The sequence below is a fragment of the Poeciliopsis prolifica genome, unplaced genomic scaffold, assembly GCF_027474105.1.
Source record: "Poeciliopsis prolifica strain line A6 unplaced genomic scaffold, Auburn_PproV2 SCAFFOLD050, whole genome shotgun sequence".
Classification (NCBI taxonomy): Eukaryota; Metazoa; Chordata; class Actinopteri; order Cyprinodontiformes; family Poeciliidae; genus Poeciliopsis; species Poeciliopsis prolifica.
The window spans coordinates 723,193-749,015 of NW_026562425.1; the positions used below are offsets into that span (position 1 = coordinate 723,193).

Genomic DNA, 25,823 nt, shown 5'->3' on the forward strand with positions numbered 1-25,823 from the left:
CTCAGCAGAGCGCTTTAAATTCAGATTCAGAGAAAGAAAAGAGTCTTTCTTCAGGGTGCAGATCCAACACCACACCAACACTCTCAGGTGAGACGTCGCTTTTTGCATCTGCGTTCTTATATCTAGTGTTGTGCACATTTTAAATGTTGCTTTGTGTGTTTCTGCAGCCTAAATATGACCGTGTCGTACTCGCTGGAAGTAGCCAACGCCAGGTTTCATGGCTTCTCCAGGCTGCTGTTCAGGTGGAAGGGAAGCATCTACAAGCTGATGTATAAGGAGTTCCTGGTTTTCTGTGCCGTCTACCTGTTTTTCAGTGTGTTTTACAGGTAAAGCAGCTTATTTAATGTTCTGTGTTATTATTTATGTGGCTGTTTGCTGCAGCATAATTGAAGGATGCTTCTGTCTCCAGGCTCCTCCTCACGCCGAGGCAGCAGGAGCTGTTTGAGCGCGTCGCCCTTTACTGTGATCAGTTCACCAACACGAGCTTCATCCCCGTTCTGTTTGTCCTGGGTAAAATATGTTCACCGCACAGCGGAGGATAAAGGCCACTGGGAAAAAATTTAAAGAATTTTTGGAATCTTTCTCTCAGATTTCTGATTTTAATATAAAAATTCTGACTTCAAACTTCTGACTTTAATCTCAGAATTCTGATTTTTTTCCTTCAGAATCAGAAATGTCTAAATATTCAATGAATATATTCTAGTCTTAAAAGTCAAATCTACCAAAAAAATCTGGACAGTGGATAAAGTGTACATTTATAAATCCTATAAGGAAGCTGAAAGAGTTGTGATTATTGTTCATGTACTGTACTAACAACATAGTTGACATTTACCTAAGAATGCTTGGTTATTTATTTGGAAAAATCAAAATTATGAGATTAAAAAGTCGCAAAACTCAGATTGAAGTCATAATTTTGAAATTAAGGTCTAAATTTATTTCTTTTTTTCTTTTTCAGTGTCTCTAATCCTCTTCTGTACCATCAGCATCCCCGTTGATCTGAACAAGAAGTGAATTTCTGTATTTGGTTCCGTCCAGGTTTCTACGTGAACCAGGCCTTCACCCGTTGGTGGGGTCAGTACACCAGCTTCCCGCTGCCGGACAACCTGATGATGGCGGTGTCGGGCAACGTGCACGGCGTCGACGACCGGGGTCGCCTGCTGCGCCGGACCCTCATGAGGTACGCCAACCTGTCGTCGGTCCTCATCCTCCGCTCCATCAGCACCAGAGTCCGCAAACGCTTCCCAACGTTGGAGCACGTCGTGGAGGCAGGTAGGAACGAAACCGGAGCAAAACTGCCCCTTATTGGGGCAAATAGAGAGAATATTCAGGTTGAAATTGTTTTTCTGTCCCTTTAATTGTTTGTTCATGTTCTGTTTTATCTCTGCAGAAAGATTTCTGCTTTTAAACTGCAATGAAACTGAACAAGCAACTGCTGTCCTGAGGGACTAAAAGAGGGGCAAATTTTGAGATTAATCGAGGAAATTTCTGAATTTCAAAAGTAAAAAAGTAGCTAGAAAAAAACATAGAAATTTAAAAATTAGTCTCAGAAATTTCTGAGTTTGAAAAGTTGAAATTTGCTTAAAAAATAAAAACTTCAGAGAAGAACATCTGAAATGAAGTCAAAAATTCCCAAAAAATTTGACTTTTGACACTCAGAAATTTTCAAGATTTTCTTAGAAAAATTCTCAGATCATTCTAAAAAATTTTAGCTTTTTTTGGTGGAAATGTTTATTTCTATATACTATGGGCCTAATACACCTTTGTAGCTTATCATTTATTATCTGTACATGTAAATTTTTAAGCTTTCCATTAGATAGTCATTTGGATTTATATTCAACCTTTGACTAGACCATTCGAACACATAAATACTCTTTGATTTAAGCCATTATTATTGTTATTCTTGGTTCTGTCTGCATCTTTAAGGTTGTTAATGTTCTGGATTAAGTTTCTACGACCTATAAAAATATTGTTCTTCAGGATTTCCTTGTGTTTAACTTCATTTTTCCTCATATCAACTCTGACCAGTTCACCAGTCAGACCACTTTCTCTCACATTTGCTGTCCCACCATCATTGCTTGGTGTAAGTGGGAACCAGTGGGAATTTGTGCAGGTGATGGATTGAACCAAGCCACATGAAATGCTCCACTCTTGTGAAACGGCAACCAAACAATTTAACAAAAGCATTTCCACAACTATAACTGAATTAGATGCTCTTATGTAACAAAACATAACATTGAAATATAGTTAAAGTTTGTAAACTAAGACAAGTTTCTCATAAGCCTTAGTAATAAGTTGACTGGTTCCTGCACACAGATCCTCCACATGAGGGCAGCGTAATCTAAAACTATAACAAACATAATATATGTAACACATTTACATCAAAGGAAAATAAAATTGCTATAAATGTTTATGTTTAGCACTACTTTTGAAAGATCTACACTGTAAAAAATATAAAATCTTACCAAGAATTTTTGGTTTAGTTTCTACTGCAAAATATTTTACATTTGAAATAAGATAAAAGAAACTTATTAGTAACCTTTCAGCAAGATGAAGGAACTTTTTGCACGTAAATAATTCCTTAATATGGATCAAAATGTGCTTGTTCCATTGGCAGATTATTTCACTTAAAGCAACATTTTTCCATTGTTACAAGTGAAATAATCTGCCAACGAAACTATTTCGTTTCCATCAATACTAAGGAATTATTGACATAAAACAACCTCTTATATATAATGTCTGTCTGAACAAACTTAGCTGAAATACTGAGTTTTAAAAATAGATGATAAAACGTTTTGTTTTCCTGACTTCCTGTTTAAATTTGCGCAGGATTCATGACGACACACGAGCTGAAGAATTTTGAGTCTCTTCACTCTGATTTCAACAAGTACTGGATGCCGCTGACGTGGTTCTCCAACCTGGCGGCCCAGGCCCGGCAGGAGGGCCGGGTCAGGGACGACATCGCTCTCCGGCTGCTGATGGACGTGAGTAGCTCTTCTCCTCAAACAGGAACCACAAATAAAACACAAACCTACTTCTGTTTTTACGTGTGTATATTTGCTGTTCCTGTTTGGGAAAAAACTACCAATTAAGATGAACTCAAATGGAAGTAAAGTTCTGCAAATGTGAAATAAAACGCATATATGTGTGATGTTTATTCTGGGTCAATAGGAGCTGAATAATTACCGAGCCAAATGCAGTTTGTTGTTCCACTACGACTGGATCAGCATCCCTCTGGTCTACACTCAGGTACGAAGCCCAAAACATGACTTACAATCTGTTTTAAAGATTCAGTATGAAATGGTTTTTTAAATCTTTCATTTTAATCATTGAGAAACAAGGTATTAATTAAAATAAATGATAAGATGCAACACAACAGGAAATACTTTTAACTTAAATTTGTTTTAAGTTCTAAACCTGAGTGGGAAACATCAGTCAGACTAATAAATGGGGCCAATAAGGTCTTTGCAGAAATTGATCATATTGATACCAAGTTGGTATCAGAATTGGATTGATACTAGAGTGGTCAAAAAATTTGCTTCAGATTCTTTCTTGAATTTGTACAAGTTTTTCTTTGTTACTTTTCTGTGGTGTCTAAACATGTTTTGTTTTGATTTGTTCTCTAATGTGCATTTAGGAAAAAATTAGCTCAGATTTGTTTTCTATTTCTTTCTGTTTACTATCTTCATGTAATCTTAACAAATTCCATAAAATTTGTCAAACTTTTTCCTAGGTTTTAAAAAATTTATTCAAAGTAAAATCCACAAAAACACATAAATATCAGAACGTCATGTTATAAAAACCCTAAATAATAAAAAGCATCGGTGTCGGTGTCGGTGTTGGTATCAGTAATACTGGCCCTGTATTTACCTGGGGTCAGAAACGTTTTGCTTAGGATGACCTCACAGCTGAAGTGTGTGTTCTTATCCTGTAAGTGTTTGTTTCATTCTCACACAGGTGGTAACCATCGCGGTTTACTCGTTTTTCGCCTTCTGCGTCATTGGCCGACAATTTCTGAATCCGGAGAAGGGATACAGCGGCCACAGATTTGACATGTACGTCCCGGTTTTCACCCTGCTGCAGTTCTTCTTCTACACCGGCTGGCTGAAGGTGACCCGACGCTCCTCCTTTACTCTATTTCACGAAGAGCATTAATGCTGTATCATCTTTAATATACGAACTAAACTTTTCTTTCCTGGTTGCCATAGCAACCAGTGACTGCTGAGTCACTGGTTGCTATGGCGATCTGGCAGCATTCCGTGGTTGCTATGGAGACATGGTTTCCCAGCAACCCGATCTGCGAAACAGGAAGTGCACAGCTAGCCAGAGAAAAGTCTAATAAAAAATAACAGTTAAAAAACTATGGAGAAGAGAATTTAGACTAAGAGTGGAAGAACATTTTATTCACTGCTGTAATTTTTGTGTCTATGTTAAAAAACATAACAGGGTAAATGTTGATTCCTGTTTTGAAAGAAAAAGATCTAAGCGGAAATATAATGGTGGTGATTTACTTTGGCAGAAATATAAACTCTGTCATGAAAAGCCCAGCTGCCCAAAACTTATTAAATGTTGAAAACATTATTTATGCAGTGAAGTATGATGGTGGTTCGGTATTTTAAGTTGTTTCTCACTCAGATCAGCAGATGTTTTAGCAAATTTGATAAATAAACAAAGTTGGATTGCAACCAAAAGTCAAAGAACTCTATTACCAATCAGACCTTATATTATGATATAGATGAAAAAATTATCAAACCAATAAGAAATAAATGTGGTTTGATATTTCTACATTGACATTCTTATTTGTATTAGGTTAGTGTTTTTTAAATTAATTTTAAGAGTAAATATTATCTTTCTAACTCAGTAAGATTAAACTGAAGTAGTTAAAGTTGTGCGTGTGTTTCGTAGGTAGGCGAGCTCATCATCAACCCTTTTGGTGAAGACGACGATGACTTTGAAACCAACCAGCTGATCGACCGAAACATTCAGGTTTGTGTTTCGGCGCCTTGCTCTGACACAGCCAAACCTAAAATATGGATTTTAACTTTATTCTCATCTCCTGCAGGTTTCAATGCTGGCGGTGGACGACATGTACCAGAACCTGGCTCCGGTTGTGAAGGACAAGCACTGGAAGAACAGCATCTTCTCAGTGCCTTACACCCAGTCGACGGCGGCGGAGACGTTCAGACCAGCGTTCAAAGGCTCCACTTTCGACATGAGGTGAGTAGAAACTACAATTTACCATCTCAAAAAGTTAATAAAAGAAGAAACGACGAGAGTTTGAGCAAAAGAAAGCAAGATTTATTTGAGACGACAGTTTCATTTTCTTTCAATAAAAGAAATAAAATTCAATCAATCAAGTTAATTTGCATAGCACATTTCTAGAGACATCATTAGAATCATCATATTATGAACACAAGTATCTTAGTATTTGTGTTTCACAGAGAAATAAGTGTCAGCAAAGAAAATAACGCCTACAGTCCCCACTTAGGATGCCTCAAGTTTCGGCAACGACAAGAACATTCAGAAGTCAGATAAGACAAAATCGAAGACTTGGCTTCCTCTTCAGATACAGAATGATCAAGTGTTTGTTCATTCTGCATTTTGTTCCAAGTTTTGGGTCCAAAGTAACTAAATCTGGTTTTGCCAACTTCAGTAGAGGCCATTGGCTCCTGTAGAAAAATGGCGTCACCTGATCTTGCTTCATCTTTGACAAGCATCGATTTAATGTAAGGGGGTAAAAAGCCTTTAAAAGCTTTATAAATAAATAGTAACAAGCGGCTCTCGCGCATCAGAGAGGGACAAAGCAATTTCATTTCATGATACAGCGTATGATGATCAGCATCATCTCCATGTCCTTGGATAAATTTTAAAGCAGAATGATAAACATCATCCAACTGTGTGAGAACTTCAGGCGAGGCATGCATGTACAAAATGTTACCCTTATGAAATTTGGTCAAAAACACTTTTCTAACCAAATCTTTTTTTCTCTCTATGTCAAAGTGTGAGTTTCCTCTATGAAAGGAATCAACTCTTTCTCTCAAATCACTGACCAATGTTGTCACATGATGAGTGAAGCTCAGATCCTCATGAATCCACAGGCCCAGATATTTGTACTCTTTGACTCTTTCAATATTTGTGCCATCCAAACTGGAGAGAACGAGTCCATCATCAACATTTCCATCTGATGTAAAAATCATGTACTTTGTTTTATTTGCATTGAGAACTAGTTTGTGTTTCCTGAATTCATTTTGTAAATCATTGAAGCATTGCTGAAGGGTTGAGATGGCAGATTGAACATCACCTGCACTGCAGTACAGAACAGTATCGTCAGCAAACATGTGAACGTCACATCCTGTCACGGATGAAGCAATATCCGCCATGTAGATGTTGAACAAAACAGGACCTAGAACAGAGCCTTGAGGAACACCGTTTTCAACACGTAGAAACTGTGAGCAAACTTTTCCATTGGTAACACTCTGACGTCTGTTTTGGAAATAATTTTCGAACCATTTAAAGGCCTTTTCACCAAATCCAATCATCTTTAGTTTTTTTAGAAGCACAGTGGGATCCACTGTATCGAAAGCTTTGGAGAGGTCAGTGAAAAGCACTGCGCAGTGTTGGTTATTGTCCAAAGCAGTGACAATGTCATTTAAAACAACAGTAGCAGCCATCACATTATTGTGTTTTTCTCGATAAGCAGACTGCCGTTCATGTAAAATCTGGTGTTCTGTTAGAAACAACTTCAGCTGATTGCTAATCAGTTTTTCAAGAATCTTTGCTAAACATGAAAGTTTAGAGATCGGCCTGTAATTATTAAGGTCAGATGTTTCACCACTTTTATGCATGGGTTTTACATAAGCGGCCTTCCAGACTTTAGGGATAGTTCCAGTTGAAACTGAGAGGTTAAAAATGTGTGTTATGTAGATCGCTACTTGGCGAGCCACACCTTGTAAGACTAAAGGTTCAAAGCCATCTTCACCAACGGCACTATTCGGATTCATGTCTAGGAGAGCCTCACAAACTTCTTCACAAGTAAATTCTTTTAACTCAAAAATGTACTGTGGTGTTGTACTGGCATCAAGTTTGTTTGCTGAGACAGATTGCCCATAGGTTCTTTCAAACAGATTACCTATGTCTGTAAAATATTTATTGAAAGCTTCACAGATTTGTTTAGGATTTGATATTTGGCCTTCATCTTCATTGACCTCTTGAGGAAAGGATCGATCCCTAAATGTAGACTGATGTTCAGAACTTGGAACAGGAGCGTGCTTATTAAGCACTACATTGAAAGTCATTCTGAAATGTTGTAAAGCTTTTTCAACATCTAAAATGTTTAAGGTTTCATTGACATCATGTCGTAACAGATCAAACATAAAGTCGTCTTGATTAAAATACCTGAAATTGCGTTTAGGTGAAAAACTTGCCATTATGCTTGTGGTAAAAACAAGAGACTAAATAAAGTGTCTAAAGGAAAGTAACTGAAAATAACCAACTTATAATTAAGTAGGTTAACAAAAAATGCAAGTCAAGTTTTGCTGATCAGAGTCACATGAAGTCGGCAAAAAATCAGCTGAAAAAAGGATGAAGTGAAGAAGTTATCCTGGTGAAGTTCCTCAAAGTTCCTCTAGTGTTCAGTGTCCTGCAAAGTGAAAATGTTGTCAGTAATAAATTACTATACATTTGCTTGAAAACTGTGAGAATTGCATTGAATGTTGTGATTTTTTAACTATTAATAATGCCTGCAACAGCTTTAATATATATGTGTTTATTTATCAATTCAATTAGTTTTTCTTGCCAGTTGAAATCTAAAATCATCATTGTTAGGAAATCAATGGTGAGGAGGCGTAACTCCTCTACACTTGTTTCTCCTGCTCTGATCAACATGTCCATTCAGCATTTATTGTCACATTATTAATATTGATTTAATAATATTTTAGCTGAAGAGAGTTGAGAACAATTAACATTTTAACTAAATGTTAACAAATATGTTAAGAAAATATGTTCATTGTTTAGTTTTCTGTATTTCTATAACAAAACCTGAGAACAGATCTAAAGCTTGCTGACTTCAATGAAAAAAAATTAAAGGGTAAAAAATATTTAATTACATCTCATATGTTCCTTTTACTAGGAGGTTACACACAATGCAAGAATGAGGAAACTTTGAGAACAAAGACTAAATTGCTTATGTGGCAACTAATCCACATCAGCAAGTCAAATGGTTTTTACAGGAAATAATTGTATTAGTATTGCAAATATTTAAACTATTTGTAAAACAACTTCAAGTGCCAAAACAATTGTATGAATAATTATTTATATAATTAGTAATTTTTCTAATTACTAATCAATTACACGTCTATGGTACCATCTTACTGAAGAAAACCTTTTCCTGATTAATCAAATTATAGTTTGAGGTTAAATAAAACTGCCACTCTGAAACTTAACGCTGTTTCTACACCAATTATACATATATTTTGTTAGAATCTTCACAATCAAGCAAGAAGACTACATACCTTTTCGGCTCTCGTACTGATGGCAAAGGAAGTGTTATGTTTTTCTTCATAATGGAAATGTGTGTCCAATAAAATGTGGCCAGGTGAGACGTTTCTTTTCGTGTTGAAATCATGGTTGGATACAAGACGAGATAAACCTGTGGGAAGATGGTTGCATAAATATTTGTCTGATGATTTACAGAATCTGCCACTCTAAAACTTAATGCTGTTTTTACACCAATTATACATATATTTTATAATAATCTTCACAATCACAACAATAACTATAAAGGTAGAAGACTACATACCTTTTCGGCTCTCGTGTTTTTCCCTCCTAATGGATGCTTTAATGCTTTGCAAATTATCCAGTGTTTGCTTAGGATTAGCTAAAAATGTAAAAGCCAAAAAAAAAAAAGGCAAATGTTGAAATCAGACACAATGCAGCTGTAGAATAAAGCAAATCCTTTTCTGAGCCTCCTTTTGAATGTATAATAATGTATTTATGTTTGAGCTTCAAAAAAAATCTCCATTATTTCCAGGATGAGCGCTGAAGATCTTGAGATTGATCAACCGACTGATGTGCCGGTGAACAAGCAGTATTTGGTTCCATGCAGATCTCTGGGTGACGGCTTGGAGAAAACCAAAGGCCTCTTACGCAGCGGGAGTCTTCCATACCTGATGGACGTTTTGACTCATCACAACGAGGAAGACGAGGCTATTTAAACCAAGACAAACAATAGCAAGGAGCACAAGAAGGCAGTGATTTAATCGGTGATGACCATTAAGCTGCTGACGTTTAAGCTGTCTTTACATGTAAGACTAAAGAAATCTAATCAAATAAAACATAATATACACAAAACATAAAAGCTAACAAATATAAATTAGAGATTTGATAAGATACTGTGTTGACTTATGAGGTTTTTATTTGATGTGTTTTATGTTAAGCACATAAACGCCCAGTCAGCTGTCAGCTTAGTTTCACACCTTGATCCTAGACTAGAGCTTGTTCAGTATGTATGTATTATTATATTATGTAAGTTAACAATTACATTATTGTTAACTTTGTTATAAATTATAAGTTAACAAGTAATAGTGTGTGATGACTCACACCAGTTATTCCTGTTGTGAGTGAATGAATAAAATAAGTATCAGTGACATCCTGTGCTTATCACGCCACCATTTAGGACAAAAAAGTCAACTTTATGTCTCCATCTTAGAGGTTTTATCTGGTGTTTTGTATTTATTAAAATAAATTTTGGTAAGTAAGGCTGCCTTTCAGCACTGATGTAATCAGTTTGATGTAATCAGATGAGTTTTCTTAGATAGAAAACTTTAAACTAATTTAAATAATGAAAAGAGCATTGTTTGATAATTAGCATCAATCAACCTGAAGAGACGTTTGTAAAAACATTTGTTTTGAATTGCTGCTGAATAAAATGAACTGAATTAAATTGAACTTTTATTGAAATAAAAACATGAACATCTTGTGTTTGAAAACATGAAGTACAGAGAAATATGTGCAAACATAGCATAAACATAAAAGTTGTTTGCATAACATTAACCCAGAGGCACAGAGAAGTGGGGGGAGCTTGAGCAGTCCTTGCCCACTGGGAGTAGATTGTTAATCATTTAGTTTCCTTGTTTTGCTGTTTGTACTGTTTAATTGTTTTGTTTGGCTGAGTTGTAAAGCAGAATATAAATACATTCACATTGACACACAGTTTGGGCTTGACTTGATCGTCCAAGTTAAATTTTATAGTGAATAAAAGATGAGCATCACATTGACTTATTCATAATGTCTGGCCAAATTTCACTTTACTAAAATGAAGTTTCAGATAACACGTTACATTTAGCTATTTTCATGAATATGAGATCAGGGCGAGTGTTTGGAACTGGAGATCCTTTTCCTATCTTGAATCTCAAGACTGTTTCTCTCCTACACTGAGTAACTTCTGGGGAAAATGTACTTTTAAAGGTAGTTTTATTAAACATACTTTATATTTTTCTTGAGTAAAATTTCTGTATAATCTACCCACTGTGAGTAATTTCACTGAATGAACAAACCAGGTATCTGACATTTAAAAAAATCAAATCTTCCTCCTGCATTTTTTATTTTGTAACTATGCTATTTATTTGTTATTTTTCTTTATTTTAGTCTTTAATTCCAGAAGGTACATATCTCTATATATGTCTGATGAAATAATCAGTCATTATAAGTCTGTTTGCCTTTTTTTGTGACACTTTTTAATTCGTAAGTAAATTCTTGGATGGCTGCTACTTACTTTCTCTTGAGTAAAAATATATTTAAGCAGTGCTACTTTAACTTAAACACAAGTTTTGTCTTCTCTGGTTATTTAAAGTCACAGCTTTGAGCAACACGCAGCTTGTTGAACGTTAAACGGTTTCGAGCTTTTGTTTTGAAAGGGAAACCGAGCGGATGTTATTTGCACTTCCGCGTTGTCAGAAATCAATCCTAGACTACTTTCTCCATCTAAACTCTTCCCTGCAGGTGCGTTAACATTTACTGTTCCTGAAGACAGCTTCCGGGCTTGTTCCTAAACTGTGTGACGTTTGTCTAACTTAGTATTTCAGATATTTAGCTGTATTTTTTATTAGGTTTTGTTGATAAAGTGTCAGAGTCCCAGTCATTATAGAACACCTAGCATATTAGCATTAGCACAGTGACTTTTACCTTTAGAAATGAGGCGACTCTTTATTGAGAGTGAGTGAACTTTGCCCTCTGATTAAGTCATGTCTGACGTTTGAGGCTTTTGTGCGTCGTGTTTTGAGGCGGAATGTTCTGTATTGTTTGCAGCTGCATCCCTGCATCCAGGCTGGGAAACACAACAGGGCAGAGGTGTAATGTCAGCTGTCCTCCCCCTGCTGCTGCCGGGCTGTTGATCCTCTGCTCATCCTCTCCACCATGGCTCTGGGAGACAACCCTCACCTCCTCCTGGGCAGGATCCGCTTCTTGAACAGGTGCATCGAGAGCTTCAGGAAGAGTGAGCCGATCCCTGAGAGTTTGTGTTATGTTCCCAAAGAGGTCTGCTACAAAATCTGCAAGGATTCATCCTCCAGCTGCTCTGCTGCTGCCGGAGCTGCTACAGGACCATCCACGGTGGGGAAGAACCTTCTGGCCATCTTCGAAAGCCCTCACCAGGTTCCACACAGCAAGAAGTTGTGCAAGTACAGCATAGAGCCCAAGAAAGGGACCTGCATCAGAACCACAGGGGAGGAGTACTGCAACAGCCAGGGTCTCTGGGTCAAAATAAACAAGGTGAGTTCATCATCCTTTTCCATTAGTTAAAATAGAATAGAAATATCCTTTATTGTCCCACAAATAGGGATGCATCAAGTCACTTCCAATACCGATATCTGAGGTTTAATATCAGTAAATGCCGATCTGATACAAAAAGCAGTGCTGAATTGATTTTTCTTTTTTAAACACAGGCATAAATGCACTGAATTACACATTTATTTGACAAATCTGCAGCATTTTAGAAGGAAGTGTTTTCAGTTTCATTCTGTATGATATCAGTCAAAGTTGTGATATTAAGAGAAACATTTTGCTGATGTTTTGACGACCCAACGACGGTCTTCTGTCCCCAGGAGCAGCTGGAGGAGCTGCGGCCCGGCCAGGAGCTGGAGGAGGGCTGGATCCTGGTGTGTAAGCACACAGAGGGAGGCGACAGGCTGGTTCCTGTGGAGTCGCCAGAGACAATCAGCCGGCAGCAGCAGCTCTTCGGCTACGACCACAAACCCTGCTATAGGTGGGAGCAGGTGGTGGACGTGGAGAACGCACTCTTCATCGGTTCCAAGCCCAAAATCGCAGAGTGCGACTCGGTAGCTGTCCAGAAGCTGAGGTGAGCACGGCCGTTTGAAGCGACTGTTTACTGTTAACGAGGTGGAGAGTTTAAACGTTACCTGCACATTCAGGTACGTTCCTCCCACCTGGACATACGAATGCGACGAGGACCTGGTGCACTATTTCTACGACCACATAGGAAAGGAGGATGAGAACCTGGGGAGCGTGAAGCAGTGCGTCACCGGCATCGAAGTGTCTTCAAGCTCGGTGAGCGACATGCAGATGTTTAACTGCTTCTTCTTCACGTGATTCATTGTTTTTCTATTTCTACTAAAAACTGAATGAGAAAAAACTTCAGTCTGGTTCTTTAGTCTCAGAAAATGTTAACTGAGAATGGTCTCATTTAACAATATCATTGTTCATTTTAAAGTTTAATCTTGTCATGCATCGTCACAAGATGTTGACAAGATGGAAGAAGATAATGAAAAGGTGAAAGGCTATCTAATAGTGACGGCTTTTTGATGAGCATTCTTCTTCAGAGAAGTCTGTTTGGATGTGCAGTCAGAACCAGAACATAAAAATGTAACTGTCCAGATCGCAGATGCTTTCAAAATCAATGTTTTCAAGAGGAACTGCTCACATTTTTTATTTGGATGGAAAGATCTGAACGTAGGTCGAATAAGGAAAAAAATCTGATTGCATTGAATCAAACTGATGTTTAACGACAGGAGGATCCCAACGGCGGGGTGACCTGTCTGACTGATGGCGACACCGAAACCTACTGGGAGAGCGACGGCATGCAGGGGCAGCACTGGATCCGGCTGCTCATGAAGAGAGGCACTGTGGTCAAGTAGGAACCAGCTGTCTGTCGGGTCATTTATGTTTAAAGCTCAGTGGTTGGCATCTTCATAACGCCTCGGAAAAGGCTGAGCAATATTAGGGATTCACACAGTGGCGATATTATAGTTAAATATTGATATCTGTTGTTATAAATCTACATCTTCCTCACATTCTCTGTTATTTGAAGCCTGAATTTGTTATTGCAAAAACCCTAGATGGATGTTTTAGTCATTCTTATTTCCATTGCCCATAAAATACATTGTATTTTAGCATCTTATGTGTACAATTTTTTAAAGAATAATCACTGACTTCCCAGCATGTCTTTAACTGAGACGCAGCATGTACCAGCAACTCCTGCAGCTATTTGTTGGGAAGCTTCACAGTCTGGTTTCTTACCAGGAGTTTTGCATTTTAGTCCTTCCCCTCAAAAAAGAAACCAAACAAGTCAGAGCTTCATTTACTTAGAAGCAATTTGCAAGTATAATTAAACATGCAAACACACACTGCAGCATACAAAGAACTAACAATGATTATTAGTAAACTACATTTCAGCAACAAGGCACGTAAAAACATAAAACAGTTAACAGAAATATTATACGACTGATAAAATAAGAAAAAAAAAAGAAAAGTTGCAACTAATGATATTCAGGTTATTATAGGTCCGTTGTTGAACAAAGGAAAATAGTTTTTCACCAATTAAAATAGATGCCCTACAGTCAAATATTGATGGGTAAAATCAGTTATGTACAAAGTTATTGAGCAAATACAGAAAGTTTCACCAATAAAAATGAAATTAGCACAAATAAATCAAGTCAAGATTGTTTGAATATCATATTTCATCAACAAGGCAAGTCCAAGTAATAAAAACTAGAACACAATGAACAAAAAGAACAAAATTGTTTCCTAGTATTCATGCTGCAATGGTCTGATTTTTTTTGGCAAACATGTAAATACAATGTTGCAAACTAATGCCACTAAAGATAATGCGTGGATGAGTTTCCCTAGAATTTGCTGATACATTTGTCATTTTTAGTCCTGGAAATGTTCTTCAGATGATAGACTGACTTTGTAATTATCCTTATGTGTCTCAGGTCGCTTGTTTCTTGCTTCAATGGATTCCTACAACTTAAACCTTAACAACAACCGAAGAAGCAGTGAATCCTTTTTTCTGTCAGAAGAGGGTTTATTGTTTTTTTCTTCCTACAGTAAGCTGATATTAACTGTGGACTCGACAGACGACAACTACATGCCCAAGAGAGTGACAGTTTATGGAGGAGAAGGAGACAATCTGAAGAAGCTGAGTGATGTCACCATAGACGAGTGAGTTTCAGCCAATAAACTTTCTTGTCCTGAGTAAATTAGCATTTTAACAACTGAATTATTGGTGCTTTATGAGTTTTATTTATGAGATGGTCTCATAGCGTTCTGTTCTAATTTTTTGTAGCAATCTGATTGGAGAGGTTTGCGTTCTGGAGGACATGACTTCTCATCTCCCTGTTATTGAAGTTCGAATAGAGGAATGTAGAGGTCAGTATTTTTTTTTGTTTTGTTTGTTTTTTACCTTTATTTGTCCAGAAAGCCCCACCCAGATATTAAACATTAAAGTTTGGCATTAAAGAAGAAAAACATAAAGAAAATCAAAGGAGTTGGAGTCATCGTGACACAGAGATGTCTAAATTAAGAATAGAAGTTGGACAATTACAGAAGATTTTAGAGTAATATGAAGATTATTCAAAATATTGGTCTGTTAAATTCAGAAGATATAGAAAATAAACAAATTCAAAGATTGTATATCACAAGAATCTCCTAGAAATCTACTCAAATCAAATACAAATATGTAATTAAATGTTTGCATATGAAAATAGACCACGGCTGTTTACTTTTTAGACTTAACAAGAGCCAAGAAATCTATTTATGAAATACACTGTGATGAACTCTGTGAATAACTTAGTCGAATATATTAAAAGCAGTGATATAGAGATAAAAAACAGAAGTTCAGAGTAAGCAGAATATGTATAAGGTGGCAGCATAATCAATAATGTAAAAAAAATGTGACCTGAACGAGATTTTTGGTGATTGTGAAGTTAAGGTAGGCCGTATTTTGATGATGAAAACCCAGTCTAACCTTTCTAAATGCTTCTGCCATCCAGCCAAATGCCCAACATATCTGTATAAAGATGGTTTCATCTGCATAAAGATAGATGTTTTTGTCCTGAGTTATGAATAAAAACCGAAAACAAAAATAGGCCAAGAAATGAGCCTGGTGGAACTCCTTTTAAATCCAAATGTTCTGTTCTATTTGAAAGGTAACTTGTATATTTGGGGCAAAAATCTGGCTATAAAGTTTGGAGATAATGATGATAAAAATGATTTCTAGAATTTAAACCAAATTTGAAAATGATTTATATCTTCATCAGAGGTAAAAAGAAAGTTTCTGTTTCAGTGAAACCTAAATAAAGCTTTCCAACTGTTTCACAGATGAGGGGATCGACGTCCGAATCCGGGGTTTAAAGATCAAGTCGTCGTGTGAACGGGATCTGGGTCTGAACGCCGATGTTTTTCACTCCTCCAATCTGGTCCGTTACCCCCGCCTGCAGGGCACGCCGCCCGACATCCTGTACCGCAGAGCGCTGGTGATCCAGAGGTGAGACCGCTGCGGTTTCCGTTCTGCTTTCTTCAGCTGGATCAGTCCCTGACGTGTCCGTTTGGTTTTATGTTCGGTCTGCTGCAGGTTCATCAACCTTCTGGACAATGTGCTGCCACACCTGGTGCCAGCCTGGGACTACAGCCTGGGAACGTTTAACCAGATCAAAGTGAGTCGGGTTATAGATGTTTATGTGGTGAACATAAAACAAAACCGTATGTGGCGACTGGCTTCTGATAAAGCCAGTATGGAGGAGAAGGAGACAATCTGAAGAAGCTGAGTGATTATTGAGTCACTGTGACTCAATAATCCACTGTGATTAATAATCCACTGTGATTATTGAATGTGGAATGTGACTCAGTAATCAAAAGGTTTTTGAAACGTCTCATTTTTCAGACATCAAAAAACATTAAATCAAATATCAGCTGGGTGTGTTTTTTTTTAAGCATATGGAATATTTTTAGTAGGAGAAACACAAATGAAAGTATAAGAACATGATAACAAATGTTTTCTTTTTCCTTTTTTGTGTTTTTTCCATCTCTGTCCGTGTTCTCTGGCGCCCTCTAGAGCATAAAGCAGTTCCTGCTGTTGTCCAAGCGGCGCTCTGCGCTCATCATCCAGTGCCTGAAGGACTCAGAGACCAGCAAGCCAAACTTCATGCCTCGCCTCTACATCAACAGACGCCTGGCCATGGAGCACAGAGACAACCCGTCTCTGGACCCGAGCTGCAAGAACGCCGTGTTCAGCCAGGTCCGTCTCTAAACTCAGAGGTTCGGCTCATTCAGACGTCTTTACTTTGGTTTCAAGTTTACTTTCTCTGCTCCTGAAGGTGTATGAAGGTCTCAAGCCGTCCGACAAGCACGAAAAGACTTTAGATTACAGGTACGTCTTCTCGGCCTCGTGCTACTCTAAAGTAGGAGTGTGGCGTATTGTCTCATATATGGTAATAACGGTAAAAAAAAATTCATTTTGAACTTTTTGTTTTGTCTGATTTTTGTAACTATTTCTGTATAAATATATGGTGACATATAGGTCTGTCATAAAAACTAATTTTGCTGGATAATAAATTGTCCCAGAAGTTATTGTGATAAATGATAATATTGTTTTGAAACCATTTTCAAGTAGTATATTGGTAATGATGGCATAATAACACATTCTCAAACATAAATAAACTTTAAATTCGAATGAACATTTAAACTCTGGAACTGAAAGACATTTTAAATATCCAAAATTATCCTTCAAAAATAGGACTGATGAAGATATTTGTCATCCAGATTTTGGTAGAAAGGGAGAAAAGAATCAAAAAAAGATAAATCACAAAATAGAAATTTTTCTGTTTGTTTTAATTTGTCATGTGCTTAATTGATTTATTGATCATTGTGACAGCCCTAGTTGCATATTTATTTGGCCAAATCAAATCAAAATGTGGAATATCGTCTTTGATATCATTATCAACATATTTAAATATATATATATATATATATATATATATATATATATATATATATATATATATATATATATATATATATAATATATATATATATATATATATATGTTATATATGTATATATATGTAATATATATATATATATATATATATATATATATATATATATATATATATATATATATATATATATCATGATAATGTTAGCACCTCTACTCTTAAGTCAAAGTAAAGTTTGAGCACAAACCAAGATGCTCCTTTGGTCTCGTCAGATGGCCGGCTCGCTACGACCAGTGGTGGGAATGTAAGTTCATCGCCGAGGGAATCATCGACCAGGGCGGAGGCTTTCGGGACAGCCTGGCAGACATGTCGGAGGAGCTTTGCCCCAGCTCTGCCGAGTGTCCCATGCCTCTGCCGTTCTTCACCCGGACGTCCAACCAGGTAGCAGATCCGACCTCATCACTGCTACCAAACGTCAGTGAGCCTCGCCTTTCTGAACCCGTCTTTTGTCCATCAGGGAGACTTTGAGGCCAGAGATTACTACGTCCCCAACCCATCCTGTAAGGACTTCCATAAATACGAGTGGATCGGTCAGCTGATGGGTGCAGCTCTCAGGGGGAAAGACTTCCTGGTGAGTCAACCTTCAATCCACTTGTAGGATATTGGGTGCATCTGTAAATCTGCACCATTTTTCTTAATTTTGGGAGTTTGGTGATCAACCGATTCTTACGTGCAGCCGATCTTATCGACCTTGGCAAAGGTCTAAAAGTCAACCACTGTCTTTGACAATTGACATTTTCTCCACAAAATATAAACAAAAATGGAGTAGCATTGTAGGATTTCTCCTTTACCTTTGGGAATAAGGACATAATCCATTTCTCCAATTGGCACTAGGCTTGCGTGTTTGCTTTGGTTGTATTTACCCAGAATGCCCTGCACTATTGTTGGCAATACTGTGCGTTTACTCTCGGATTTTAAAATAGTTGCCTGACTCTAATGTTCAGTCGTAGAGTTGACCTGAATTCAAAGTCCAAATCCATAAAAGCTTTAAGCATGCTTGTCAAACAAGATGACCGCCTTGGAACTATGGAAACCCAAGGACTGCAAATCCAGATTTTCCAAAGACGAAATATTGAGAAATCGAACATGTAATTAATTGATTCAAATGATGTGTCAGCAGCCCTTTAATTTAAAATCCCAAATCCTCTCTGCAGGTTCTGGCTCTGCCTGGTCTGGTGTGGAAGCAGCTAACAGGGGAGACGATCAGCTGGACAAAAGACTTCCCGGCAGTGGACTCGGTTCTGGTGAGACATCTAAGCAGTGCAGATTTGCTTTCCCATGCCTGACTGCAGATAATGTTTAGTCTTTGTTGGGTTCTGTAACTTTGGCTTAAATCTGCTATCAGGTGAACTTGCTGGAAGCCATGGAGAACATGGACAAGGAGACGTTTGAGTTCAGGTTCGGGGAGGAGCTGGTCTACACGACGCCGCTGACCGACGGCCACATGATGGACCTGATCCCGGGCGGCAGCAACGTGCCGGTTCGATACGAAGACCGCAAGGACTTCATCCGCCTGGTGCAGAAAGTTCGGCTGGAGGAGAGCAGGCAGCAGGTTGGAGACAAACTCCTCTTACTTTATTATTGTTCATGGTTTCCTTTGTGTCATTATTGATTTCTGTTTTTCTCTGTTTGCTGCAGATTGCAGCCATGCAGGCAGGGCTGCTGAAGGTGGTTCCACAGGCTGTACTGGACCTGCTCACTTGGCAGGAAGTAGAGAAGAAAGTGTGTGGAGACCCAGAGATCACAGTGGAAGCCCTGAAACGCCTCAGTAAGTTTTACTCACAATTAGGTCATTATCAAGCCTGTAAACTGAAATTTATACAATTCAAGTAGGCCTGTCATAACAAGTAATAAATCAACAATATTGTCATTTATCATAACATCTGGGACAATTTATCATCCAGCCAAATTTGTTATTATGACAGGCGTAACCTTCAAAGCATTTAGATATACTGTACATCCAGGATGTCTCTGAATACTTACAGAAATGTAGTTTTTTGCTTTTTAAAAAATAAAAATTTTTTAGATGAAAAGCATAGATTGACTTCTTGTATTGTTACTTAGCTTGAGGATCAATATCTTATGAAACAACAAATGTTTTGCATGTAAAAAGCATCAAAACTTGCACAGATCAAGGATATTTTAGTAGCAAAACTCTAACGTTTCATTAACATGATAAAAATAATGTTTTTTATTTATCAACCAGCGCGTTACGAAGACCTGGAGCAAAGTGACGTCAGAGTGCAGTACCTGTGGGAAGCACTGACGAACTTCACCAATGGTTTGTTCCCTGTAACTTTTCCTACTTGTATATGAAACGTGAAGATAATTCTTTACAGTTTAACAAGACAGAAATGAATTAAACGCATTGGTTTTTTAATTTCTAGAGGATCGCAGCAGGTTTCTGAGGTTTGTGACGGGTAGAAGTCGTCTTCCTGCACCAATCTATGTCTTCCCTGACAAACTAGGGTGAGCACGGCTGCTATGTTTAGGAGTTATTTCTTAGCAATGGTGGAAAAACAGAATAATCCCAGTTTGGTTTTGTTTTCAAATTTAGATCGGACACGACTGACGCACTTCCACAGTCGTCCACATGTTCCAGCACTTTGTATCTACCCAACTATCCAAGGTATGACCAGGTTAAGGGTCTTGAGTTTCATTTTTACAAGTTTACAAGTTTTTATCCCTTTTAGCTTCACCTGGTCCAAATTCTGTAAAAAAAATTATTATACTAAGCACCTTGTGCTATAATTGTTTTCTCTAAAACATGGTCCACAGATAATCCACACGCTATATTGATGATCAGTATAACGGAAAGAACTGAGCTTTTCCCACGTTTATCTTATAAGTATTATTTTGCTGCTACAAATGACTAAAGGAATGCAATGCTGTTATATTTTTGGCAATAAAATCTTTATTTTCTTGCCAAAAACAAGTGTCTAAGTGATTAACTGAAAAATATAATAATCAGAATAATTGATTTATAAGATTATTAGAGTCAAAAATGTTTCTTTTAGTATTGTCTCTAATTATTAAATATATTTAGATATTTCCTCGGAAAGATCTTCTTTTAGGCCCTGCGACAGACTGGCGACCTGTCCAGGGTGAACTCGCCTCTCGCCCAGAGCGTTAGCTGGAGATAAACACCAGCACCTCAACCCCACTAGGGACAAGGCTGCTAGAAAATGGGTGGCTGGATCTTCTTTTAATATGTTTTTATGTAAAAGTGCCATCTAATGGAAGTGCTTGAACATAAACAAGAAGAAACTGACTTCCTTGAACATTATAGTGGCTTTAACTTCAACTAATAAGCAGCCATTACAAAAATAGTCAGCTGCAGGATTTGGTCAGGGTGCCTTGATGACTGTTTTTGTGCTGATTTTTCTCCTGAACTGTAAATACAAAATGGCCGAACACTAAAACTCTCCCTGCTCTCTTCTTCAGTGCCAAGGTTTGTGAGGAAAAGCTGCGCTACGCTGCATACAACTGTGTGGCCATCGACACCGACATGAGCCCCTGGGAAGAGTGACCTCTCTGCGCCACCTCACTGAATGCTGCTCACTATGCGGAAACATGCACACCGCCATGTTTATACCCACATCTGTACAACTGCCAGTTAACGTTAATAGCTGTATATATTAAACTACTATGAGGAAACACAAACCTGACTCATTAATGTTGGTTTAATATGTCTTATCTTCAAATAATAATAGTTCTAGTAGTATTTGAAAATATTTTAGATCATTTCAAGCAGTTAAAACTGAAGTATGATGGGTTATATCCATTTTGTGTTCGTAGTTTGTATCTGAAACTTTAGTTTTGTGAATAAAAGGCTAAAAATCATAATACAGATGGTAGATTACCAATTATATTTTCAGGTGTGTGGGGGATAAATCAAATTGATCGATTAATCAAATATTTAATATTTGAAAATTTAATGTTTGGAAAATATTCACAAATGTGCTCCATGGGTTTTCATAGTCCACAATGATCCAGTGTATCTGGGGTGGCCATCTTGTTTGACAGAAGTGTTTTACAACCATTCTAATGTCCAAAGGCAAGGATTGTATTCCAGACTCTTAACTTTCTGAACAAATGATCAGATATTTAAATGAGTAGAGATTAGCAATACTTGCTAGCAACTGATGCTAGCTGTTAGCATGTCATGACAGTCATCAGACTGTAGTACAGCAAGTCTTCAGTCAGAGGCCTTTTTCAGATTTGCTGCAGGACTGACTGCTCCTGGAGATTCTTCCTGCCCATAGCATCATCAGCCACAACAACTTTTTAAGATGTTCAAATGCCACAAGTCATAACATTTAATTTTCTTATAGGATAAATACAGTGTTAAATTTAAAAAATAAAACCCATATTTCCCACAGACGCCGTATTTCTCTTCCGTAAAAATGTGCGGTGGCTTTGAACTAGTTGAACGATTCTGAAACTGGATTTAACAACTTTTAAAAGCGTAGGACTAAGTGCGTGAAATATCGCGAGAGGTCGAAGCTTCAAACCTACCCATGAGCCTTTGCGGTTCCTCTTTCTAGCCGGCGCCTGAGAATGGGTACGTGTTTTCATGCATTGCTCGAAGACAGAATCCTTGTCCATCTCGTTTTTTATCGGTGGAATATTATCAAAATGGTTCGCCTTACTGCTATATGATAATTTAAAAATATTTCTAGCTCTAACTTTGATTCGTAAATGCAATTGATGATGTTTTATAATGTGATTTTCAGTAGCTGTGTGAAATGCTACAAGATGGCTGCTCGCATCACCCATTTCTAGCTAACTCTTGTGGCTGAAGTGTGTCCCGTAAACGTTTTAGAGAGCTGCTAAATTTGGTTTACATACTTTATTAGAAGATATTGTGAGTTTCTATGCTTATTTGGTTCGTGAAAGTTGGTCTTTAAATGTGTAAACATTGTAAAGCTGAAGTTAGGGCTGTTAGCATAAGCTAGCGCGCTGGCAGAGAACATGTCATGCTGCTTATGATTTTCTTAAAAGCAGATAATGCATATTTTATTTGTTTTTTTAGTGGCTAACTGGTTAGAATTTTTAGCTGATGCACATTTAGACATTTTATGTGATATGTTCGGTCTCAGTTAACAGCAAAGCTTAAAGTACTCAAGGAAGTAGAATTTGAATCAAAATGTGCTTTTACATTTCTGTATCTAAGTTCACCTGAAATTGCTTGAGTGACATGATGAAACTCTTATAAGCGGATTCCAAATTCAGAATGCGGACAAACCTTACCTTGGAGAACTGATCACTCAAGCATGAGATTATTTTCAGTCAGTCTCATAGTAGAAACTGTGATGTGACACATTTTTGTAAAAATTTTTCTAGGTATCTCAAGGGACAACTGGCACAAACGCCGCAAGACCGGCGGTAAACGCAAGCCCTATCACAAGAAAAGGAAGTATGAGCTCGGTCGACCACCTGCAAACACAAAGGTAAGAGAAAAGACAATTTTGTGTTAAATGTGGATCAGCGTGAGAGATGAAAACTTGCCCTTAGGTAGGCTACAATTTGGACCGTTTTGGTTCAAAGCTTTGGGCTTACCAATGGTAGGACTTGTCATAGTTACACTGACACGCTGCAGAGCTAAACATTTGGTTTTGCCACTGCTGTAGGAATTGTGTTTGCTTTAACGGAGCGTTTAATTGTTGCAGCTCGGAGCTCGCCGCATCCACACAGTGAGGGTCCGTGGTGGGAACAAGAAGTACCGTGCTCTGAGGTTGGATGTTGGAAACTTCTCATGGGGCTCTGAGGGTGAGTGTTTCTTTACATTTTCTGGGATTCTTCTTTCCATGATGAGAACTTTGTCAGTTCTGCTACTGAGTGCAAGTGGTGAAACCAAAGACTCTGAGAAAAAAATAAAAGTCGCATAAAACTAGATTTTTTTATTATTATTATTTCAAAGAGTGAGATTTTCTTGTTTTGATTTTTGCTTTGCTTGTGTTATCAGGCTGCACACGCAAGACCAGGATCATCGATGTGGTCTACAATGCCTCCAACAACGAGCTGGTCAGAACCAAGACCCTGGTGAAGAACTGCATCGTTCTGGTCGACAGCCTTCCCTTCAGACAGTGGTATGAGGCGCACTACGCCACTCCTCTGGGACGCAAGAAGGGAGCCAAGCTGGTACGTTTCGTGCCTTTAAGCTATATTTAAAGATGTTGTTCAACATGTAAGATGCAAATTGATGCCAACTTCACATTTTGATAGGACAGGGTGATCTGGACTTAATGTTTTATCTCAATATTTTGTGGTACTGTTGTGATGATAATAACTATTTACAACTATTTATTACTTTTTCAGCCATCTGTATGTCAGCTGCACAAACTCAAAAGTCCCATAAAGAAGTGTGATTTTCATCATTTTATTGCACACTAACTGCATCTAGTCATATTTTCAAGTGTATTTATTAATACTTTAATTCCAGTAGAAAGAGTGGTACGTTTAATTAGCCAAATAACAGAGGAAAGTAATGAAATTTAAAGTGACAAAGATTAATCCAAATTTTAGATAGATATGTGATTAAACAATTGAGTGTGGTTCATTTATGCTCCTCATTTGTCTAAATTTTGCAAACAAACCGATGAAGCCAGTGTTCACAAAATGTGAATTTGAGAATTTATTTTTAAACAACTCAGACTGTTTTTCCAGCATTTGAACAGAACTCTGAATTGGTCAGAAAAAGTATGAAGTTGTCCTTCATCTGATGTTTTCATGGTTTAATTACAAACTGCTGGGATATTTTTAACTTTGCATTTGAAAAAGTATTTTTGAAATGGGAAAAGTCTTAGTTGACATCTTGAGATGTTTACAAGTGAAACCTCAGCTTTACATAATATTTGTAATTTCCATCAAGTCTTTCCATGATGATAACTTTGACCAGTTCTGCTACTGAATGAAAGTGGTGACATCAGAGTCTCTGAGAAAGACGAGAGAGAAGCACCAAAAACAATCAGCCGAGTGTTAACTTCTAGAAATGATCTTATGTCTTAATCTAACAAATTGTTTCCTGTCTTGCTGCAGACTCCTGAGGAGGAAGAGATCCTGAACAAGAAAAGGTCCAAAAAGGTCCAGAAGAAGTACGAGGAGCGTAAAAAGACGGCCAAGATCAGCACTCTGCTGGAGGAGCAGTTCCTGCAGGGAAAGCTTCTCGGTAGGTCAAACATCCTTATCCACTACAAAAGCTAAATAAAGAGTCTGGAAACAAAATTTTATGATACTAAAGTTTTAAAAAGAGAACTATTTTGTAAATCTTGGTAAAGAACTCACACTACAAGTTGTGCTCAATGTTTGTGCATTTTCTCTTAATTTACAGTGTGAATTATTTTTTCTAAAGATAAAATCCATCTTCAAACTGATAGTTTTGGTCAGAAATGTTCTTTGTTTTGGAAATTTTGCTTTTAGTTTGGCATAAAGTCGAGTCACATTGATAGTATGAGTTGGTAAAACTCAGAATAAAACCATTTTAAAGGGTTTAATGTCCACTAAAGCAAATTCACAATGGCGTCATATTATGAAAATCTAAAAAGATAAAATTACGGGAATTTCCCGTCCTAAAGTCACAAAAAGAAAGCTTTATGACCAGGATAAACTTGTATGAGAATAAAGTGGTAATATTTTGAGAGTGAAGTCTTTAGAGTCGTAATATTATGTCTTCTACAATTTTATACTCAATGTTACGACTGTATACTCATAAGACTTTTCTACTCCTATAGTTGTAACTTTTCAGAATATTACTTTGTACAAAGTAATAAAGTTGTAATATAACAACTTGTATTTATTTCCGTGCGACTTTTTGTAATTTTACGATTTTATTCATGTACAACTTTGTAATGTTCTCGTACAACTTCTTGTAGCATTACGACTTCTTGTAATTTTCTGATTTATTATTTTACGAGTTTATAATATTCTGACTTTTCTTGTATAACTTTATTTTTGTAATATGATTTTAGTCTTGTACGACTTGTAACATTCTACTTTTTGCAATCATGACTGTTCTCAGATGACTTTATTCTCATAGCTTTATTTTTATTTATCTTAATACTCTGTTGTTCAAGTTACACTTCTTAAATGTATAAATTTTAGAACTTTAAAACTATAAATTAACATCTTTAATTTATCCATATTTATATTTTTATTACCTGATTTCTGCTTTAGTTCTTCCTAACGGTTTATTTTTTTCTTGTTTTCCTGCAGCTTGCATCGCCTCCAGGCCCGGCCAGTGCGGCAGGGCAGACGGATATCTGCTGGAGGGCAAAGAGCTGGAGTTCTACCTGAGGAAGATCAAGGCCAAGAAAGGCAAATAGATGTACAGCTGTTTGATACGACAATAAAACTCAAAAGTCCCACACATGATCTGATCTCTGAGCCCTTTGTCTTTGAAATGGGAGAAATGATGACCTTTTAATTAAATTCTTACCTAGTTTTATTTTCACGTAGTAAATTATTTCTGATTAAAATCACATGAAGTGATGATAAAAACTGATTAGCTTAATTTTTATTTTTAGTTCAGCAAAGACA

At 37.3% G+C, this 25,823-nt stretch overlaps 3 protein-coding genes and 3 non-coding genes across 7 annotated transcripts; all 6 read left to right on the forward strand.

Moving 5' to 3' along the window:
* Positions 1-10,090, forward strand: best4 (bestrophin 4). Its single transcript, XM_055058178.1, has 10 exons — positions 1-87; positions 168-326; positions 410-510; positions 1,036-1,269; positions 2,827-2,981; positions 3,169-3,246; positions 3,955-4,107; positions 4,903-4,983; positions 5,060-5,214; positions 9,026-10,090. Exons 2-10 carry the CDS (start codon positions 175-177, stop codon positions 9,207-9,209), a joined length of 1,293 nt encoding a protein of 430 aa, XP_054914153.1. The 5' UTR covers positions 1-87; positions 168-174; the 3' UTR covers positions 9,210-10,090.
* An 830-nt stretch (positions 10,091-10,920) lies between these two features.
* Positions 10,921-20,948, forward strand: hectd3 (HECT domain containing 3). Of its 2 annotated transcripts, none has more exons than XM_055058174.1 (20): positions 10,921-10,995; positions 11,302-11,763; positions 12,096-12,349; positions 12,423-12,558; positions 13,020-13,141; positions 14,338-14,451; positions 14,576-14,658; positions 15,610-15,775; positions 15,863-15,944; positions 16,343-16,525; positions 16,605-16,657; positions 17,498-17,666; positions 17,743-17,856; positions 18,440-18,529; positions 18,631-18,837; positions 18,924-19,053; positions 19,492-19,566; positions 19,673-19,754; positions 19,843-19,914; positions 20,730-20,948. In XM_055058174.1, the coding sequence occupies exons 2-20, from the start codon at positions 11,410-11,412 to the stop codon at positions 20,812-20,814; spliced, it is 2,571 nt and encodes an 856-aa protein (XP_054914149.1). In that variant the 5' UTR covers positions 10,921-10,995; positions 11,302-11,409; the 3' UTR covers positions 20,815-20,948. The 2 variants fall into 2 exon arrangements, with proteins under 2 accessions (XP_054914149.1, XP_054914148.1); XM_055058173.1 differs by lacking the exon at positions 10,921-10,995 and adding an exon at positions 11,064-11,208.
* An 849-nt stretch (positions 20,949-21,797) lies between these two features.
* On the forward strand, positions 21,798-25,658 carry rps8a (ribosomal protein S8a). Its single transcript, XM_055058419.1, has 6 exons — positions 21,798-21,849; positions 22,632-22,738; positions 22,958-23,057; positions 23,254-23,429; positions 24,327-24,456; positions 25,500-25,658. The coding sequence occupies exons 1-6, from the start codon at positions 21,846-21,848 to the stop codon at positions 25,607-25,609; spliced, it is 627 nt and encodes a 208-aa protein (XP_054914394.1). The 5' UTR covers positions 21,798-21,845; the 3' UTR covers positions 25,610-25,658.
* On the forward strand, positions 22,775-22,883 carry LOC129378121 (small nucleolar RNA SNORD46). Its single transcript, XR_008608029.1, has one exon. It is a non-coding gene; the product is annotated as a small nucleolar RNA SNORD46 (small nucleolar RNA).
* Positions 23,091-23,158, forward strand: LOC129378120 (small nucleolar RNA SNORD38). Its single transcript, XR_008608028.1, has one exon. It is a non-coding gene; the product is annotated as a small nucleolar RNA SNORD38 (small nucleolar RNA).
* Positions 24,162-24,230, forward strand: LOC129378119 (small nucleolar RNA SNORD38). The gene has a single exon (XR_008608027.1). It is a non-coding gene; the product is annotated as a small nucleolar RNA SNORD38 (small nucleolar RNA).
* Positions 25,659-25,823: the final 165 nt, after the last annotated feature.

Bases quoted from the DNA above. Each gene is read 5' to 3' on its own strand.
- hectd3 (XM_055058174.1), top strand. From the start codon at position 11,410: ATGGCTCTGGGAGACAACCCTCACCTCCTCCTGGGCAGGATCCGCTTC. The intron at 13,142-14,337 runs GTAGGAACCAGC...TTCTTCCTACAG, and splicing joins AAGAGAGGCACTGTGGTCAA to TAAGCTGATATTAACTGTGG. The intron at 14,659-15,609 runs GTCAGTATTTTT...ACTGTTTCACAG, and splicing joins TCGAATAGAGGAATGTAGAG to ATGAGGGGATCGACGTCCGA.
- rps8a (XM_055058419.1), top strand. The intron at 22,739-22,957 runs GTAAGAGAAAAG...TAATTGTTGCAG, and splicing joins GACCACCTGCAAACACAAAG to CTCGGAGCTCGCCGCATCCA. The intron at 23,430-24,326 runs GTACGTTTCGTG...GTCTTGCTGCAG, and splicing joins GCAAGAAGGGAGCCAAGCTG to ACTCCTGAGGAGGAAGAGAT.
- best4 (XM_055058178.1), top strand. From the start codon at position 175: ATGACCGTGTCGTACTCGCTGGAAGTAGCCAACGCCAGGTTTCATGGC. The intron at 511-1,035 runs GTAAAATATGTT...GGTTCCGTCCAG, and splicing joins CCCCGTTCTGTTTGTCCTGG to GTTTCTACGTGAACCAGGCC. The intron at 2,982-3,168 runs GTGAGTAGCTCT...CTGGGTCAATAG, and splicing joins CTCTCCGGCTGCTGATGGAC to GAGCTGAATAATTACCGAGC.